We start from the raw sequence: 20534 nt of genomic DNA on the forward strand, positions 1-20534 counted from the left end.
TTTGATTTTTAGTCGCAGTTTCACAATACTTCTTTGATTAAAATTAATTATATCTATGTAAAATATGCTCTGTGACTTGAACATCCCATAATATTTCTGTGGCAGGCTGTGGTCGCTATGCTGGTGGCCAAGGATACAACAGCATTGGCCACTTCTGTGGTGGCTGGGCTGGGAACTGTGGAGACGGAGGCATAGGAGGCAGCACCTGGTACCTGGTGTGTGATCGCTGTCGGGAAAAATACCTGAGAGAGAAGCAGACTGCCGCCAGGGAAAAGGTAGCCTGCTGCTGCAAGGCTGTAGCACTTAACCCTCTTTTACTGAAACACTGTCAGCTTTTAACTCATACTGACTTCTTAGTCTACTTGAACTAATCCCTATCTGCATATTTCTTGCCAGGTGAAACAGTCAAGGAAAAAACCTCTGCAGGTGAAGACCCCAAGGGCGCTGCCCACTATGGAGGCCCACCAGGTGATCCGGGCAAACGCTTTGTTCCTGCTGTCCCTCAGCAGTGCTGCCGAGCCCAGCATGCTATGCCACCACCCTCCCCGGCCCCTGCATTCCCATCTGCTTCCTAGCCTCAAGGAGGGCGTGTCAGACGAAATCCCCAATAAAATGAGCTGTCTCTACCTTCAGACACTAGCAAGGTAGCTTAAACAACTCAGTCAATTATAGGTTGCCTTTTATAGGTAAGAAAAACCTACAGTAACATATGTTTTCATAATGATTCTCATTCTCCTGTCATCTCCCAGGCAACACACAGAGAACTTTGGCGCCTACCAAGATGACAATCTCTTCCAAGATGAGATGAGGTATTTGCGCTCTACATCTGTTCCTGCTCCCTACATTTCAGTCACCCCTGACGCCTGCCCCAATGTGTTTGAGGAACCAGAGAGCAACATGAAATCAATGCCCCCCAGGTAACACATAATCATTTAATTACCTTCTGTTTATACAACCTAGACACACGTAATGAATATTCAACTCACGGCACTGTTGTTAGCAAATCTGTCCTTAAGGTTTTGAGGTACCTGAGTATACAGGAAGCTCTCTCTCTCTCAAGTGAATCTATTCAAACACACATAATAACTTTGTTTTGACAGCCTTATAATCATGACCACCCTCATTCTATACAGTACAAAAGAGCGTGGCTGCTCCACTCTCTGTCAGGAATTTTTGTAAAGCAAAGAAAACTTTTTAAGTGGTTGACTGTATCGCCCTCACTGTTTAACAAAAAGTCAATCAAAATCTCTGCCAAAATCGGTCCACATTTATCCTTTCATCCATCCCTTCCTCCCACACTCAGTAGCTGCTAAAAATGAACACATGGATAGGTACACTCTCTTCTGAAAACATACTTGATGTAGTGCAATATTTAAATTGATTTTGATTATGTCAATGATGTTTTAATTGGAGGTTAAACTGTATATGTCTTTATTTGTTTTCTTATAGTCTTGAGACCAGCCCAATCACAGACAGCGACACGGCTAAGCGCACTGTGTTTCAGAGGTCTTACTCAGTCGTTGCCTCTGAGTATGACAAGCAGCACTCGCCTTCTCCAGCCCGGGTCAAAGCTGTGCCCAGGCGCAGGGTCCATAGTGGCGATGCAGGTATTTAAACTTAATCATTGAGAATTAAGAGTTCACAAGTGATAGTGAAGGATGAATGAGTTACAGCATCATCTGTAACAACGACCTGCTCTGTCTCCCTTACAGAAGTGGGATCTTCACTGTTGCGCCACCCATCTCCAGAGCTTTCTAGGTTAATCTCGGCCCATGGCTCTCTCAGTAAAGGGGAGAGGAACTTCCAGTGGCCTGTCCTGGCGTTTGTTATCCAGCACCATGACCTGGAGGGCCTGGAGGTGGCCATGAGGCATGCATTGAGGAAGTCTGCCTGCAGGGTATTCGCCATGGAGGTACAGCTGTCTTAGCGGCAATATTTTGCTCAATCTCAGAGCTCAATTTTGCTTTAATTATTGCTGATTATAAAGCAGTGAGTCTGAATTATAGGCAATTAGTTGACTCTACGTTGTGAATTAGTCAATTAGATTTGTATACTTAATTAGCAAATATATTTTAATTAGGCTGTTCTATTGTTTATATGTAATTAATGCTGTCCAAATGCACTATTAATACAAAGACTAATTAGTATGATTTGCTCTTGGTGTCCCATCAGGCATTCAACTGGCTTCTGTGCAATGTGATCCAGACCACCTCCCTGCATGACATCCTTTGGCATTTTGTAGCATCTCTCACGCCATCACCGTTTGAACCTGAGGACGAGGAAGACGAGGAGAACAAAGGGAACAAAGAAGTTGTGGAACAGGTGATGAGTGGCTGAAAGTCAAACAACATGAAGCATTATTTCTACTTGGCTGTTGCATTTTCTTATCATGATCCTCTCCTTACCCTACAGGAAAGAGACCTTGGTGTCTGTGAACACCCTCTGTCAGACATCGTTATTGCTGGGGAGGCAGCTCACCCTCTCCCCCACACCTTCCACCGTCTCCTTCAGACCATCTCTGACCTCATGATGTCACTTCCTAGTGGAAGCTCACTTCAGCAGATGGCACTTAGGTACAGTTTCTTATTTTTGTGATTAATTCTCTATTACATACAAAAGATGAAGAAAACCTGCAAGCAACAAATTGTTTTCGTTATGCATTTGTGACAATCCATGCCTCCTTGTATTTTTGCCTGTTCTGAGCTTCATGCACATATTATGGGTAATGTAAATATTCGTGACTCATTCTTTTAGGTGCTGGAGTCTCAAATTCAAGCAGTCCGACCACCAGTTCCTGCACCAGAGCAACGTTTTCCATCACATCAACAACATTTTGTCCAAGTCGGATGATGGAGACAGTGAGGAGAGCTTCAACATCAGTGTGCAGTCAGGCTACGAAGCAATGAGCCAGGCAAGATAATATCCACTTACTCAACAGGGATTTAACTGTATTTACCGTATATCCATCATAAGTCTGTTCTGTGTTTATAGCACAGACAGACACAGCAGTAAGGGTCTCATTGTTTCTCGATCTGTGTTAATTCACTGACCTGACATTGATGTATCTATGTGTGTTTACAGGATCTCTGCCTGGTGACCTGTCTCAAGGACCTGACCAGTGTAGTGGACATCAAAACGTCTAGTCGTCCTGCCATGATCGGCAGCCTAACAGATGGCTCCACAGAGACCTTCTGGGAATCTGGAGATGAGGACAAGAACAAAACTAAGAGCATCACCATCAGCTGTGTGAAAGGCATAAATGCCTCCAATGTGTCTGTTCATGTGGACAACTCCAGAGACATCGGGGTGAGGAGGCAACAGCAAAGCAGACATTGATGTGTTTGGGGGGATAAAACACCACTTGTTATGGAATAAATGCCACTTTAAGGCCATAGTGTAATGAGTGGTGATAATGTCTTTATACGGGTTTCTGATGGATTCAGTGTTTTCATTTTTACTCTCATATTCACAGAACAAAGTCACATCAGTGACATTCCTGTGTGGAAAAGCTATAGAGGACCTCTGCAGAATCAAACAGGTATGGTCCGTTTATTTGGCTTCAAATTTAATGTGAAGTGTATCCAAAATTTGTCCAGTTAACATCAAATCCACTTTCAAAACTTAAAAACTGACGGCCTGTGGCTTCACTGGTCTCTTTTTTTAAGTGCTATAAATTACTGTTCATATGATCACATCCTTTATCTGTCCTTATCATAGTGAGTCCTTTTGGAACAAGAGATGTAGAAATGATCAAGCGTTAAATTAGTGTTATTTTTATGAGGTGCACCATGAACCAGATAACGTATCTGTGGATGAACTCTATGATCACCTCTGTTCCTTTTCATCCAAGGTTGACCTCGACTCACGTCACATGGGCTGGGTGACAAGTGAGCTCCCTGGAGGGGATCACCATGTGATCAAGGTGGAGCTGAAAGGTCCAGAAAACACCTTGAGGGTGCGCCAGGTGAAGGTCCTCGGCTGGAAAGAGGGTGACAGCATCAAGATTCCAGGACAGATCTCAGCCAGCATGGCCCAGCAAAAGAACTGTGAGGCTGAAACGCTCCGCGTGTTTCGCCTCATCACCTCACAGGTTTGTCTAATTTAGGGTTTTTTTCAGTTACCATTCTGTACTGGCTGTTTGAAACTTAACATTTTGCAAATATTACATTTGAGTCCCAATAGCTGGAGTCTTTTGAAAAATGTATTTTTTACAAATAAGTCTCTTTTTTTTCTTTTTTCATTTAGGTCTTTGGGAAACTAATCTGTGGAGATGCAGAGCCTACTCCAGAGCAGGAGGAGAAAAACCTGCTTTCATCACCTGAGGGAGAAGACAAGGTCTGCACTGTAAAGCTTAGCTGTGCTGTTTGACTGACTCACATATTTAGTGACCTTTAACTTAATGTTTTGCACTTTTTACATTTTTATGAATAGGTACCATCTGACGCAGACCTTAAAGAGCACATGGTGGGAATCATTTTCAGCAGGAGCAAACTGACCAACCTGCAGAAACAGGTAAAAAGTCTGTCCAAGCATCAGCTCAGGATGAAATATTATAACCCTTGCCCTCTAACCTAATGAGTGTATTCTTTTCCAGGTGTGTGCGCACATCGTCCAGGCTATTCGTATGGAGGCCACACGCGTGAGGGAGGAGTGGGAGCACGCCATCTCCAGCAAAGAGAATGCCAACTCCCAGCCCAGTGACGATGATGCCTCCTCAGACGCCTACTGCTTCGAGCTCCTGTCTATGGTCCTGGCTCTGAGTGGCTCCAACGTGGGCCGCCAGTACCTAGCGCAGCAACTAACACTTATGCAAGACCTGTTTTCTCTGCTGCACACGGCTTCCCCGAGAGTACAGAGACAGGTGGGCTGGGGTATACGCAAACACACACAAGTAGAGGTTTAGTCACGTTCAGTATAGAGTTTAACATGGAAAATGACATTAAAATCTTTAATAGGTGTTTGCATACAACTAGGAACTAAGTAATTTTACTCACTGTTGGCCACGATGTGGTCTTCAAGAACCAAAATCAGCCAGAAAGACTCTTCTGTTTAAGTAAATACCTTGTGGGACTATTCAAAAATATCGTTGTTTGTCATCTGATCTCCTCTCAGGTGACATCATTGCTTAGACGCGTCCTTCCAGAGGTGACTCCAGTGCGACTCGCGAGCATCATCGGAGTGAAGGCTCTGCCACCAGCAGACATTAGTGACATCATCCACTCTACAGAGAAGGGTGATTGGAACAAGTTAGGCATCCTTGACATGTTCTTGGGCTGCATCGCAAAAGCCCTCACCGTGCAGCTGAAGGCCAAAGGCACCACCATTTCTGGCACAGCCGGCATGGCTGCGGGCAAAGGGGTCACAACTGTCACGTTGCCCATGATCTTCAACTCCAGGTGAGTTGGTTTCTGCCAAGCCCAAGCAGAAATCAGATAATCAAAAGGATGTATTTTATGATGCCTCTTTCTTTCATGTTCAGCTACATCCGCAGAGGGGAGAGCCACTGGTGGATGAAAGGTTCTACCCCTCCTCAGATTGCAGAGATCATCATAAAGCTGGTTAAAGACATGGCCGGTGTAAGTTCCTAGTGTTTACACATCCTTCCTTTTTAACTCTATGCACACTTAATGCAATATGGAGCCACATTTTTCATAAATTTCACGTTTTATGGATCCCACAGCACTAAAAAATATATTTCTAAGACAGTCATGTGCTTTTTTTTTTTCCAGGGTCACCTTTCAGATGCATGGTCCAGAGTCACCAAAAATGCAATAGCTGAGACGATCATAGCTCTGACCAAAATGGAGGAGGAGCATCGGTCTCCTGTACGCTGCATCGCCACCACAAGGGTATGAACTCAGATTTAGTCACTTGTAGAGAATGTATTGAATGTAGAAATACTGTATATTAACTAATCATACATTATCTCCTGTTCTGTCTGTTAGCTGTGGCTGGCCTTAGCTTCACTGTGCGTGCTGGACCAGGACCATGTAGACAGGCTGTCCTCTGGTCGCTGGATGGGCAAAGATGGACAACAGAAGCAGATGGTGAGAGCTATAGTTTATAAAAAGCTAAGAGTTCCAGCATTGGAAACTAATAGACAGATCATCAAAAGAATAACAAACTGATTTCCTCCTCTTAGCCCATGTGTGACAACCATGACGACGGCGAGACCGCAGCCATCATCCTGTGCAACATGTGCGGCAACCTTTGCACCGACTGTGACCGCTTCCTCCACCTGCACCGACGCACACGCTCTCACCAGAGACAGGTTAGTGTTGGCTTTTTAAGCATTATTATTCCTCCGGTAGTGGTAACGCCTTATGAATGAAATAATATGAAACCAATTATTATAAAAGGAATGTAGAGCAGATTGAGCTGGTGTTAAATGTTTTTTTCATGGGTGCTTTCAGGTGTTCAAGGAGGAAGAGGAGGCCATAAAGGTGGATCTCCATGAAGGCTGTGGGAGGACCAAGCTCTTCTGGCTCATGGCTCTGGCTGACTCAAAAACAATGAAGGCTATGGTGGAGTTCAGAGAGCACACAGGTAACACTGCAACACTGCATACTGGTCTGATTGGTTTTTTTTTCAGTAACATTGCACCTGGTGATGCTAATAAATTATTAAAAGCTAAAATAGTGTAATTACATTAAAAGTTTTGTTTCAAACCTCCAGAATTTCCCTCTGGTTTCCACCAGCCTTCAGAAATCTAATCTAAGTCTCATATTTTTCTAGGTAAACCTGCATCCAGCAGCTCAGATGCCTGCAGGTTCTGTGGAACGAGGAACGGAACCGAGCTGTCTGCAGTGGGCAGCGTCTGCTCAGACCCGGACTGCCAGGTACTAAGCATCAACTGTTATAAGAACATTGTACCACTAAATATCTGTAGGTGTTGTTTGTTTATTAATTAATATTATAATGGTCAGTTTTTACCAGGAACACCACAGATGCTGTTTTGTACCACTGTTTAAAATGTTTAGGGGTTTAAAAAAAAAAAGTCTTATCTACACTTTGACACCAAGTGGTCTGTGATAAATAGCACAATATGTTTCCTCTGGTATTTACTATATTCAAAATAATCCATAAATGATATTTATGTTGTATATGTTCAGCTCAATGAGGCTTACAACACTACAAAGAGAAGTGAAAAACTTCTTATAATTATTAGAAATAAAGTAAATAAAAAGATCCAACATTATGATAGATTCATACATGGTTATAGTCGGATGGTCAATTTTGACCAGGAACACAAAGCTTGGTAACATGAAACAAACCCAACTAAAACTAAACTAAAACTTAAAACTGTGACCACCATAGCACGCTTTGTATCAACAGAGAAGTTTGTGCTCAAAAGAAAGTATAAAATATTTTTTATTTAGAAATAAGAATAACCAGTTCAAAACAATCAGTTTTGCTAAAACGGTGTAGCCAATTGAAAATACAGATGGCAGATGCTTCTGTACTATTCCCAAAAGGATTTTGGTTTTTCGTGAAAAGGGTCTATGTCCTGAGGGAAGACATTTGAAGATTTGAGACCCCAAATAATAGATGCGGCATTGTCCACTCATCAGAGAGGAGCAAATACCAGCACAATACACATACTGAACAATGCGGACTTATGTAGTAAAGTGTATATTTTATGGTGTAGAAATTAAAGCACAAGAAGTTATTAGTAACAAAAATAACTTGTTTGCTGTAGCTCCTAAGCCTCACCAGCTCCTGTCATGTTATCTCCCCCAGGAGTACGCTAAACTGGCATGCAGTAAGACTCATCCTTGTGGACACCCCTGTGGTGGAGTGAAGAATGAGGAGACCTGCCTTCCGTGTCTGCATGGCTGTGACAAGAACACTGGCTGTCTGAAACAAGATGCAGATGACATGTGTATGATCTGCTTCACAGAGGCTCTTTCTGCTGCTCCTGCTGTACAGGTATCTCTACACGTGACTGTTTATTCAGCAGGTGTAATGGTTTCACTTTCACATTTTCACATTTGTTCTCATTTAACCTTTTTTCCAGCTCGACTGCACTCACGTGTTCCACCTTCAGTGCACTCGTCGTGTTCTTGAAAATCGTTGGCTGGGGCCCCGAATCACTTTTGGTTTCATGCTGTGTCCAATTTGCAAGGTAAGACGTTACCCGAGCCTCCCTGACTTCAGGGATTAACTCTGTAACAAAGAGGTTGAAAACCAAATCCACCATGCCTCCAAAGTTGATTTAGCTCCGTTTGCTTACATTCTTTGTTGAAAAAGTTTAGTCTACTGGGCGTCTTCCCCTCAAATACAACAACCTCTTTGTTCACGGTCATGTCTGTGAAATGCCATTGACACATACAGTGAAAACTCAAAAGAATGACCTTTATCGATGTTTATTTCTTTCATTGTTTGCCTCCAGAACAAAATCAACCACTCGGTGATCAAGGACCTACTTGACCCCATTAAGGAGCTCTACGAGGATGTGAGGAGAAAGGCTCTGATGAGGCTGGAGTATGAGGGTCTACATAAGAGCGAGGCAATAACTACACCAGGAGCACGCTTCCACAACGACCCTGCAGGCTTTGCCATGAACAGATACGCATACTATGTCTGCTACAAGTGCAAGAAGGTACCATATAAACTAAAGTAGCAAGATATTCTATTTAAATGTAGTTTAAGGGTTGATAATCAAAGCTGTCCTTATTCCCAGGCCTATTTCGGGGGAGAGGCTCGCTGCGATGCAGAGGCAGGACAGGGAGATGACTACGACCCCAGTGAGCTGATCTGTGGAGCATGTTCAGATGTCTCCAGGGCTCAGGTGGGTAAATGATACCTGTTATGATCCTTTGCTGTACCACGTTAGTTAGATGAGAAGATGGGGCCTGTGTGTACTCAAATAAAACCAGTTTGTACAACGTGTCGTCTGATCATGTCTGAAGGCAAAAGGGTCTATAGCTGTTCCAAATGGCCACACTTGAAGGTGGGATTAGAAACAGGCTGTCATAAAGAGGGGAGAGACTTGATAATCGTTTAAATATGGGAATACTGGCACTCACTTTCAGACACGAATAGTGTTGCATTCATTTGTAGACACAAAAAGTTGACATAGTTGTGTAACTAATGAAAAAAGAGCTAAAGAGAGAATTTTTTGCTTTCTGTCTCACCTCCTCACAGCTGGCAAGTCACTGTATGAAGTGGGTGAGAACCCACTAGATTGTGCTAGATTTTTGGGAACAGGGAGAAACATTTAGTTCGGCTCTGCCCAAAGTTAACAAAATCTGCATACCTGCACCTCTAAAGCTCACAAACTGACATGTCGTATCTCATTTGTTTAATCCGGACAAAAACCGGACAAGTAGTTTTATGAGCGGTTACATGTTCGGGCACAGTGACTACCTGGCAACCAGCAGAGACTCAAAACTCCAGACATGAGATTTATATCCCTCTTCTTATCTAACTCTTTGCAAGAAAGCAAACAGGCATACTTCCCAAAGTATCCAACTATTTTTTTTTTAATGGTGCTCATCTGTACTCAAAAAACAAAATATGATCTCATCCCTGCTGATGTGTTATGTATTTTCTGACCAGATGTGCTCAAAGCATGGCACAGACTTCCTTGAATACAAATGCCGGTACTGCTGCTCCGTGGCTGTTTTCTTCTGCTTTGGCACCACACACTTCTGCAACGCCTGCCATGATGACTTCCAGAGGATGACCAGTGTCCCCAAGGAGGAACTGCCCCATTGTCCTGCAGGTGTGTAATGATTCTGTTGACAAGACTCCTCTGGAAAATATTAAATCATTCATGAGTGCACATGCAAACTTTAAAAACAGTCTGATTGACTGCAAAAACCAGACTGAAATGACTGTAAGAAGATATAATTGAGATGTAACCCTTGTCCTTTCTGTCACAGGGCCCAAAGGCAAACAGCTGGAGGGCACTGAGTGCCCTCTGCATGTGGTTCATCCGCCAACAGGGGAGGAGTTCGCTTTGGGCTGCGGGGTGTGCAGGAATGCCCACACCTTCTAAACAACAAGAGACTTTTACTGAAAACCAGTTTGTCCACTGTGATTTCTGGCTGCTGCTGCTGAAGCTCAGCCGTGAAGCTTGGCTCTTGCATTGTCAAGTGGCCTGGACACTGGACCAGGTTTCTGCCCCTAGCCAAGAGTCCTCAGGTCTGCTCATCTACCAACATCAGTATCCAGGCTCTGCTACGAAACACAAGTGGCGGCTCCTTTGGATTCAGAGTAACCTGAATGAAAAAAGAACCATAGCGTTTAAAAAAAGAAAACAAAAAAAAAAAAGAAAAAAACTTGTGACGTGTTTGCATGCGGCCGTTGTATTCCCTCGGCTTCTATAGACGTTGCTCACCTCCTGATCACTGAAGTGTAACAATACAAGATTAAACATTGAATATGAAATAAATTTGCATAAAGCAACTGTGGATCAGCGTGGGTTTAAAAAAAAAAAAAAGGAACAGGCCGTATTTCCAGCTTCCTAACTATGAATTTAAAATATTGTTGTATGTAAACTTTTTTCGTAATCTTGTACAGTATTCTCCACTGTCAAGTGCATCATGGGTTGACGGACAAAAAAAGATAAGTTGGTGGATAAGACTGTTAAGAATATTATGTTTGGAAGGAAAATAGTGTACGATTTATCTAATCTTGTATATAATGATACTATTCAAATTAGCTGTATTCCGAAGTTGCTACTCTTCACTTCAGTTTTGTTTGATATTCTGGGTTATGTTTTGAGCCAGAACTTTTAATGAAGTGCAATACTGGGTGTGCCTCCTATTTTGCAGCTGTTTAACCTATGGAATGTATGTCAATAAAGCCACTGTACATTTTTATACAGTAGACAGTCATACTACCCCCCTCTTCTAAATGTCATATCTTTTCTGTTGTCTGGAAGCGGGAAGGAGCCTGGCGCCTGCAGTGAATGATGGTGGGTGTACATCCTATTTACAGCTCTGTTAGGAAAAAAAAGAAGAAAAAAAAGTACCAAATCCTTCAATGATACAAAAAGTAACAAAAAACCTCACAGTGAGACTGATTTACAGCTGAACGAATTGAGGGGCCAGTCGTCACACCAAATAAAATTGTGCACCTGTAATGCTTTTCCCTAGTAGGAGGCAGGGGGATTGGGGGTCAGGGGAACAGAGTGTGAAAAAAAGCAGCTGCTGTTATATAAAAAAGCTTAATACTTGTGAATCTGCTCTGTAATATCTGTGGTGGATGGAGTTGAATGGTAATAAACCAGGTTCTCTGTTTCGCAAAGTATACACTGTGTCATTACTTAATTAGCGTTGACGTTTCCATTAAATGACCCACCTGTTGGTCTTTGGTTTGTTTATAGTAAAGACACTGTGGTGTCAAATCTAGATAAAGTATTAAATGGTTCATGTACACATAATTTCTGTAAATAAAAATAAAAACTCCTGCTCCCATTGCAGAGAGGAGTAAAATGGGAGATGTGTTACTCTTCTATTATTTCTGGGTACCAAACTGCGTCTCACTGAAGGGTAATATAAAGCTTCCTGTTGGTCTGTAGGACTGAGTGTGGGCTGCATTAGTGGCTCTCAACCCTTTTTTGCTTGTGACCCCTTAAATAAAACAGCGTCTACTTCTGACTCATCACCATCTGTTGCATATGTAAACTGGTTGTGACCAGTTCAACTAGAGACTTTTTATAATTTATTTTAAGAGGTAAAAGATTCCAATGACTCACTTGAAAAAAGGCAAAGATAGGAGAAATGTCTGAAAGAATAAATAACATTGTTACATTTTTTTTTTTTTTCCATTTTCCTGCATCAGATTTATCTTGTGACCCCTTGTGGTTGAGAACTGTTGGGCTACAGTACATCCCAACCTAATGTCAACAACCAAGTCATCCAAAATAAATCATCTAAAATATGGGTTTTTTGGTGTTTTTGTTACCAAAATCTATATCACTTGCAATAGTAAAATAGTTTGTATATGACAGGAGGAAAGTTATATGATGGAACTGAAATGAATTGCTTTCGGATGAACACTTCACTGATATTATTATTTATGACCTATGTTTAATCAGGATAACAATAAATAGGTCCTCTGCTTAATTGTGACAGTGTTTGTAACCCATACTCAGTATAATTCACATGTACAATATAGACAATCCATAAATAAGTAGTGGGTTACAGTCATTACCACATACACTCTACATTTTTCCATTAAGTAATTTAGGATATCTCATACTGAAATAGTAATAGCTTTATTGTGTTAAGCACTTTGTGTTACATTGTATTTGTATGAAAAGTGCTATACAAATAAAGTCTGATTGATTGATTGACTGATTGATTGGTATCTTATCAGATATGGCATTAAAAATTACATCAGACACAGCTGTTAGACTGACAGTTTCAGATGTACTAAAGTTCACAGTAGTGGCAACACAACATGACATTTACTGTATGACTAACATTTGATCTGATCGTCATTTTATTGTTCACTCGGTGGATTTATTAAAATAAGTAGAAGCCAGAATGTATTACAAAGAGAATTATTAATAAACATCACTAGTAATCGTCCTTTATTCCATCTTTATTCCATGGTCTATTTATAAAACATTCATGCTTGTGGTTTGATGCCCACTTTTTCGAAAAGCAATTTTTAAATATTTTATTCACAGAGAAGAGGTGCACATTAGAGAACACACACTTAATATTGGTAGAGAGTCAAAGATAGGAAAAAGGACACAAAGGGTATAATTTTGTAAACATCAGATTTAGGCAACCAAAACACAAGGCACAGATAAAATTAAATTTAACATACTTGTTTAAAATAATAGCAACTAAAACATGAGGCAATGTAGTTTTTTTTTCAAGGGACTCAAAATATAATTTAAAGCCACTAATAAAGTGTGTAAAGTTGGTTTGAGTCACTCTCAGTTTGCATAAGTAGATATAATATTTACCTATAGTGATATTACTACGCTGAATAATTCTTTTAGAGACTTTTAGCCATAATATATGAACGTAGAAGATATTACTCAGAAACACATAACCAAGTCTTTATATGGATCAAAGTGTTCAAAATCTTTTGTTCAGAGAAAGCAGCAAGGCAAGTTTATTTGTATAGCACATTTCAACAACAAGGCAATTGAAAGTGCTTTTCAGCCATCAAGACAAAACGTAAAAGGAACAAAAGGCAATATAAAGAGACATTTAAATACAAATAAAATAAAAAGTAAACAATAAAATCAAAAAAGAGTGTGTATTTGTGATCATTTTAAAATAACAGAACATGATTTTTTTTTAACCATCGAGTGAGTCATCACTTCACAGAGACGATCTTTACCAACAGCCATTTCGCATTGCATTTCCCATGGTGCACCGCTGCTCTCAAAACAACACTTCGCCATTTCAGGCTCAGGGGGCCGCGACTAACTCCTGCGAGGGAATTAGGTCAACCGAGCGGCGGTGGCAGGCTGCGGGGCCGTTTCTTCACTTGAAAAACACTACTAATTCTTTCTCTATCGTCAAAAAAGGCCTCGGTTATTGTGCTCCGATGCGTGTTATCTGGCTGCTGCGATTGAGCTTTTCCAGCGTGGGCCCGGGCTGAAGTGTCAAGTCGGATTTTCCTGCTAACGGCGAGAAAGATAGCAGAGTGTAAACAAGGTAGGATGGGCGGCTGAACGATAAGCCAGCAAATATCTCCGTATAAAAATAAGCTGTCCATTATTCAGTGAATAAAGTCCTGAATGATTTTAACCACTGGCACATTTGTTATTACTCTTATTAAACTAACTAGCTAACTTAACTGTTGACGCTAGTTACATTCATTGACGCTGTCACCACATTAGTTAACGTAGCGAGCAGTGTAAGCAGTTTATTGCTTATGTAAATTAACTCGAGTACATGGGTCAAACAAACTGCACAGTCCTATCAGACGTTTGGCTGAGTGTAATATCAATATGTTGACAGCCACCTGCCTCAGCATGGCCTCCGTGTAGTGTAGCTGAAGTTAACCGCATATAGCAGCAGACATGTTGGTTATGAATTAAGCAATGTCAGGTATAACGTCTCTGTGTAATTTAATGTAATTATATTTTTATTGGAGTGGATCCCCACCAATCAAAACAGTTGACATCTTTTATTGGCTAGTCTTTTTTTTTTTTTTTTTAATGGACCAAAGAGAGATAATAACATAAAAACACAAGGAAAACATCAACAACAACAACAACAAAAAAAACATAAATGAGAGAAAAAGTTCTTGAATGAACTCACCAACCTCAACCTTGACACTTAAGTATTTTCATGCACTTCATACAGAAATATAACAAATTAAAGGCAAATATGACTTAAACCAAAGAACTGCTGATGTTAGTATAGTCAGTCTGTGAAAAGTAGTGGTGCAGTGTCAGTACACAGATGTGACTAAGTGATACACAGTCTGTAAAACCCGTCAACATAGATATAACTGGTTTAGTGCTATATCTATCAAGTAATAAAGCAAATCAAAGCCCCTGCTAAGATGAGTTTATGTGTATCTAGATGGGTAAAAGAGGATCTAAGATTATTTTAAATTCATTGTTCTCCACATTAGGTGCACATATGTTTACCTGAGGTACTGGTGTATAGAAGAGGCTAATCGACCATTAGGATCAGTTTTCACACCATTAGTCACACGTTAGAGAACATTGAAAGGACTTATTAATTAATATAGAGACATATGTATATTGTGTAGTAAAAAAGCTTTGTGTTTTGTGGTGCTGAACTGGTTTATCTCCATGTTTCAGGATGAAGAGGATGAAAGGAGGTGAGGAGGACAGCCCTGGCTCTCCCAGCAAGAGCCCACCTGAGGCTCGCAAGAAGGTGCGGAAGCAGACGGGCGCAGAGTCAGAGTCAGAGACAGCGTCAGCGGAGGCCAGTGAGTCGCCAGACTGTCACTGGGCAAGACTGCCTCAGGAGCTCCTGCTCCAAATCTTCCAGTACCTCCCTCTGCTGGACCGGGCTTACGCCTCTCAGGTGTGCCGTGGGTGGAACCAGGCTTTCCACATGCCCGAGCTGTGGAGATGCTTTGAGTTTGAGCTTAACCAGCCAGCCAGCTCCTACCTGAAAGCTACACATCCAGACCTCATTAAACAGATTATAAAGAGGCACTCCAACCACCTGCAGTACGTCAGCTTCAAGGTGAGACTGGAATCCAACAATCCGCTTGTTAAAAAATAGTTTTTACGTTCTAAAAATGACATGCGATCCTTGTAATTCCAGGTGGACAGCAGTACAGAGTCTGCAGAGGCAGCATGTGACATTCTTTCACAGTTGGTGAACTGCTCACTGAAGACCTTGGGGCTCATCTCTACAGCCAGGCCCAGTTTCATGGAGGTTCCAAAGGTATAATTACCATAAACACATCGGGTCTTCCTAGTATCCTGTTCTTCAGAGTTGCAAGAGAAATCAAAGGAACTTTTGTTCTTAGAGTTCATAATCTGATTTTATTGATTTATACATTGCTAATTCATTTCCGTGGTGTCCTTGAAGCTGTGGCTGATCATGTTAGTTGACAGGATAGTTTTTATATTCTCTTCTTATCTGAGGATGAGGCTGAAAAGCAGTGTCTGTTCCCATGCATGTCCAAGGACAAGGATTTAATTACTTCCAAGGCCTCAGGAGGAAACACATTTTGCAAGTTTTATTTTGTCTCTCTTGATGCACTCTGAGATCTTTTTATGAACTCTTGAAAATCAGTGTCCTGGGAAGCTGTCAGCAAGTAATGTGTTTATAACTTAAAGTTTTATTATCATAGGAACTTGAACCTTGACACATATATACCGTTCTTGTATCCCACCTTTCTCCACTTCCCTGTCTTTAGGATTTTATTTCTGCTCAAAGAGGAGGACATACTTTATAATTCAGTGCCATCTTTGTCTGTCCACAGTCTCATTTCATCTCAGCTCTGACTGTGGTGTTTGTCAACTCCAAATCGTTGTCCTCGCTTAAGATTGACGACACGCCAGTGGATGATCCATCTCTGAAGGTGCTGGTGGCCAACAACAGTGACACCCTGAAACTGCTGAAGATGAGCAGCTGCCCTCACGTCTCCCCAGCAGGTACAGACGGATCAAAGACACTTACTGTAGACGTCTCAGTGCCGAAAATTAGAAGAAGCAGCTTTCTCGTTGTTGTTTTTTGCATATATTTTCCTTTTTTTTCTCCTTGTGGTTGTTGGATGATTTTCAGTTGTTGTCAACAAATTTACAAATCATGGTTATGTTTTACTTTCAGTCAAATATTTTTGATTTCTGTTTTGAGTCACAAGGCTTTTTTGTTCAGTGGCTTATTTGGAGCCTGCAATTTTCACGTCTGGCCTTGAACAATGTTGTCATTTCATGTGGTGGACATCGCATGATATGCATGAATGAGCTGTTGTGTCGTTAGCCGGTTTCTCCCTCTTACATACATTTTTCCTGGAACTGTTTTTATTTGTCAGCTCTGATAATGACTTTGTTTGTCTGACTCGTTTCTCTTCTTCCTCATGGCTATGTATATTTTCATACTTTTTTGAACATTAAAAACAGAATTTAATGATGAGTGGGATTAAAAGACGCAACCTTTCCATATTTGCAGGGATCCTGTGTGTGGCCGATCAGTGTCACGGGCTGAGAGAGCTGGCGTTGAACTACCACCTCCTGAGTGATGAACTCCTACTGGCCCTCTCCTCAGAGAAACATGTCCACCTGGAGCACTTGCGTATTGATGTGGTGAGTGAGAACCCGGGCCAGCACTTCCACACCATCAAGAAGAGCAGCTGGGACGCCATGGTGAGGCACTCGCCCAAATTCAACCTGGTCATGTACTTCTTCCTCTATGAGGACGAGTTCGGCCCCTTCTTTAACGAGGAGATCCCTGTCACACACCTCTACTTCGGCCGCTCAGTCAGCAAGGAGGTCTTGGGCCGAGTTGGCCTCCACTGCCCCCGTCTGGTGGAGCTGGTGGTGTGCGCTAACGGCCTGCGTCCTCTGGACGAGGAGCTGATCCGCATTGCGAAGCACTGCACCCAGCTGTCAGCCATCGGCCTGGGCGAGTGCGAGGTTTCCTGCAGCGCGTTTGTGGAATTTGTCAAGATGTGTGGCCGTAGGCTGTCTCAGCTGTCCATCATGGAGGAGGTGCTGATTCCAGATCACAAATACTCCCTGGATGAGATCCACTGGGAGGTTTCTAAGCACCTGGGCCGTGTCTGGTTTCCAGACATGATGCCAACCTGGTAAAGAGCAGCCAGAAAGCACACAGAGTTCAGTGTGACAAGTTTGAGGCAAAGAACATTCATGCCCCCTCCATGTTTGCGTTAAAAAAAATCTTCAAATGCTCAGCAGAAGTGGAATGTTTGGTAGCAACATGGAGAGCATAAACTCGCTGAACTGTGTGGAGTGCAAGGGCAGTGATGTAATGTGGCACCTGACTGCCACACAATGTTATCATGTCATGTAAACACCACAAAACTCTCTGCCTGTTATCTTCCAAATGGACTGTAAAAACCTGCTTTGCAGAATCCGGAGACAGAACTCACCAGGCTGGCTTCTACACAATCAACACACAGACCATTGCAGATGGAAATATTAAACTAAAACAATGTTTTTATAACTGGCAAAATGAGTTATATGGACATTGTAGCCTGGTCATAATAATCTATATTATGAGAGATGTCAGTGTGTATGTATGTATGTGTGTGTGTGTGTGAGAGTGAGTGTGAGTGTGTGTTTCAATGTTTTTTAACATTGTGGAGTAATTGGAACGATGAGGCGCACAATTGCATGTTGTTACACTACCACTTGGCCTACTTAAATCCAGTCTGAGATAGCAGCTACGCACTCTGTCACAAAATATGGCGTCGGAGGTATTTGTACATGTTATGAGACAGAAGGCGTTTTGTAAGGTGTAGTCGAGGCGATTATTCACTAAATTTGAAGAAGAGGGGCTGGATCCTACACCTCAGTTTAAACTAATGTAAAACATACGAGCGGTTGTGTTGCTTTTCCTCCTCGCCCTGAACTCAGTCACGCGTCCGAAAAGAAATACAACTGCTGAAACTGTTGGCTAGGAGAGAAAGAGAAATGTGTATATTAGTCTCTATATTTGTGACGTGAAGGTATACAGTGTTGATTTTTTTTTTTCTTTTCTGCATCACACATGAATTGGCTTAATTTAACAAACATTGTTTAGAGATCATTTCTGTACAGTTATAGATATCCTAAGCACCTTACATGGATACCAAATACTAGTCAGGACAAACCAAGTCTTTGTGTTTTGGGGGCGTTTAAACGCCCGAACGAAAGCAAAGAAACTATCTTCATAATGCTCCAATATTTCTTAGTTGGACCCAGATTCTAATGCTCATTATTTCAGCTGTAGTGAGGCTCTGTTGAATCAGAGACCGAGGACACTATATTGAAGTAATAAAGCTATAATAAACAATCAGATAAATAACTGTATATAATATAGATAGTGCACAGAAATGTCTGAGGTAGATATTGGTAAGTCTCCAACCTTCATGGTCAGATTGCTTTATAATCATTCAACAATAGGCTAGTCTCTGTGGCTGTCAGCTTATAAATGCGCGCTGGGAATGCAAAACTAACCCTTTGTGTCGCTCAGGTGCATTCAATGAATATTTCCTATATAGGTTTCATTTGTATCTTCTGCTATTTGCCTGTTCAAGCTCTAAACTTCGGCCCTGTCGTGAATATCTGCCCTCTTATTAGCCCACGTTTGCTCTGTATTGTGTTATCTCATCGTACACGCAGGAGAGGAACAGTGTTCATTGTGTCATTTACAAACATCGTCTTTGCAGAAATCGCTAGTGCTCCTTTCCAAAAAAACAAACAACAACCCCAAAACATCCATTCATTTCAGTTAAAAAGAGATTTGGCAAGTCAGATGAGTGAAACAAACATTTTTTCCTTTAAGAAGGAAGTCAAATGCATCTGTATATAAAACGCTGTGTGTTTGATTATTGTGAATAGAAATGTACTTATTTCTTTATTTCACCCTCTGTCAGGGTTTGAAGTTTCCTTAACCGACGGCTAGTGTCTTTTATAAACCAGAGTGCGAGTTATCCTTTACTAGATGGATCTTTTTCATACTCTACTCACTAGAGAAGATAAGCTGTGTAATTTATTGATATGGATATTGCTTTTGTAATTAATTTGTGTTTTTCGGTAATACAAAAGAAGCAAGAATCATTAAAAAAAACCAGCAAGCAGACCAGCAGCAAGATTTTGGTTTTGACACTTCCATCCCACTCTCTCTTGCATACAGGGGGGTCCAAAAGTCTTAAATCAACCACCACAAACTTTTAAGAATTGATCAACACACTGGAGCGATTTTAACAAAACTCAAGTGATCACACTCCAGTTTGTCAATCTAACCCTGCACACAGTTCTGCAGAGGAACGCCATAGTTTTTGTGTTAAATTGTGTGAAAGGGATGCTTGAATCTCCTGAAGAGAAAGGAGTGCTAACTTGTAGGGCTTTCCTCTCCACAGTCACCAGATGTGAACCCTGCTGATCATTGTGAGGAAAACTTAAAAGTTAACATCAGATCAACAGGAATCTGCTACCTGGAGTAACATAGACTGTAAAAATTGGCAATAAGAAGATAAACCAAATATTGTGAGCAAAATTGTAATCAAACATTTTGATTTGTGTCAGTATATGTTATTAAAAGTTATGTAATTATGTTCGAGAAATATAATTTGACAAACATGTATTTTCAGTTGTCAGTAGTGGACGAACTTTTGGGCAATCCTGCATGTGATTTATTTTCAAGCTATTCTTCATTCCTTTTCATCCAAGTCGCATTAGATATTTCATGTAGCCAAACGGGACTGTAGAGAACCACTGAGTCGCTTTTTGCAGGAAGTATTATCGGATTGAACTAACATAGTCAACTCGTAGTATTGGTCTCTTATAACCTGCGCCGATTGTCCGTGCTCATGTAGGATAGCATCTCAGCGGCTCAGTAACATATCTCCTGATTATTTTTCATGATTTTTGCTGTGGATAAAACAGTTGCCGTTGCAGCAGCTCTAAAGCGAAGCCTCTTCAGCTTCTTTCAGCTTTTTGAAGGCAGTGTCTCAATGCTTATTTACTACATTTTCCTGTTGGTCTTTATTGGCTTTTATTTTAAAATCCAGCCGGATGAGTAAAACGTTTCATACAGATTTAAGAGGGAAATGTATTTATCTTTCATCGTTAAGATGCCTCTTGTCAGTAATTGTCATTTTAACCTCGTTTGTTCAGAGAGTCCTCCGATAAGTTTATTAGGAGTAAACTTGTGTTGACAATGCTGTCCTTTAGTTTTGCTTCTGTATGGCAAATGCTTTGTCTGCTTTGCTTTACTGGTCACCTGTCATGAAATTAAAATTGTTTTTGGACATGTGATCTTATACTGGTAATAAAAAATTGTGAATGTACTCTTTGCATCTGTCTTTCCTGTTGTTACCTTCCAAACAGTGCAGTAAATCATGGTGTACACACAAATAATAAATAAATAGTTAAAGAAATGCACAAGTAAGCT

At 41.2% G+C, this 20534-nt stretch overlaps 2 protein-coding genes across 13 annotated transcripts in view; both read left to right on the plus strand.

Annotated features, from left to right (window-relative positions):
* The window catches only part of mycbp2 (MYC binding protein 2), a 64519-nt gene extending 53260 nt beyond the window's left edge, over positions 1-11259 (plus strand). For all 12 annotated transcript variants that reach the window (XM_042427039.1, XM_042427045.1, XM_042427042.1 and 9 more), the window contains 27 exons: positions 106-275; positions 397-644; positions 750-917; positions 1450-1607; positions 1713-1912; positions 2173-2322; positions 2413-2573; positions 2755-2911; positions 3082-3306; positions 3473-3538; positions 3851-4090; positions 4246-4335; positions 4432-4512; positions 4595-4861; positions 5113-5396; positions 5480-5576; positions 5730-5849; positions 5946-6047; positions 6143-6271; positions 6414-6546; positions 6736-6839; positions 7741-7929; positions 8018-8125; positions 8393-8602; positions 8684-8791; positions 9562-9727; positions 9888-11259. In XM_042427039.1, the coding sequence (XP_042282973.1) occupies positions 106-275; positions 397-644; positions 750-917; positions 1450-1607; positions 1713-1912; positions 2173-2322; positions 2413-2573; positions 2755-2911; positions 3082-3306; positions 3473-3538; positions 3851-4090; positions 4246-4335; positions 4432-4512; positions 4595-4861; positions 5113-5396; positions 5480-5576; positions 5730-5849; positions 5946-6047; positions 6143-6271; positions 6414-6546; positions 6736-6839; positions 7741-7929; positions 8018-8125; positions 8393-8602; positions 8684-8791; positions 9562-9727; positions 9888-10003 (4247 nt within the window). In that variant the 3' untranslated portion in view covers positions 10004-11259. The remainder of the gene's footprint in view (positions 1-105; positions 276-396; positions 645-749; positions 918-1449; positions 1608-1712; positions 1913-2172; positions 2323-2412; positions 2574-2754; positions 2912-3081; positions 3307-3472; positions 3539-3850; positions 4091-4245; positions 4336-4431; positions 4513-4594; positions 4862-5112; positions 5397-5479; positions 5577-5729; positions 5850-5945; positions 6048-6142; positions 6272-6413; positions 6547-6735; positions 6840-7740; positions 7930-8017; positions 8126-8392; positions 8603-8683; positions 8792-9561; positions 9728-9887) is intronic.
* Positions 11260-13345: 2086 nt separating this feature from the next.
* Positions 13346-20430, plus strand: fbxl3a (F-box and leucine-rich repeat protein 3a). Its single transcript, XM_042425817.1, has 5 exons — positions 13346-13634; positions 14756-15149; positions 15231-15353; positions 15898-16069; positions 16587-20430. Exons 2-5 carry the CDS (start codon positions 14757-14759, stop codon positions 17225-17227), a joined length of 1329 nt encoding a protein of 442 aa, XP_042281751.1. The 5' UTR covers positions 13346-13634; position 14756; the 3' UTR covers positions 17228-20430.
* Positions 20431-20534: the final 104 nt, after the last annotated feature.

The sequence above is a fragment of the Thunnus maccoyii genome, chromosome 11, assembly GCF_910596095.1.
Source record: "Thunnus maccoyii chromosome 11, fThuMac1.1, whole genome shotgun sequence".
In the NCBI taxonomy this organism is placed as follows: domain Eukaryota; kingdom Metazoa; phylum Chordata; class Actinopteri; order Scombriformes; family Scombridae; genus Thunnus; species Thunnus maccoyii.

Coding starts and splice junctions, on each gene's coding strand:
- fbxl3a (XM_042425817.1), top strand. CDS start 14,757: ATGAAGAGGATGAAAGGAGGTGAGGAGGACAGCCCTGGCTCTCCCAGC. Junction 15,150..15,230: donor TGCAGTACGTCAGCTTCAAG/GTGAGACTGGAA, acceptor TTGTAATTCCAG/GTGGACAGCAGTACAGAGTC. Junction 16,070..16,586: donor CCCTCACGTCTCCCCAGCAG/GTACAGACGGAT, acceptor CCATATTTGCAG/GGATCCTGTGTGTGGCCGAT.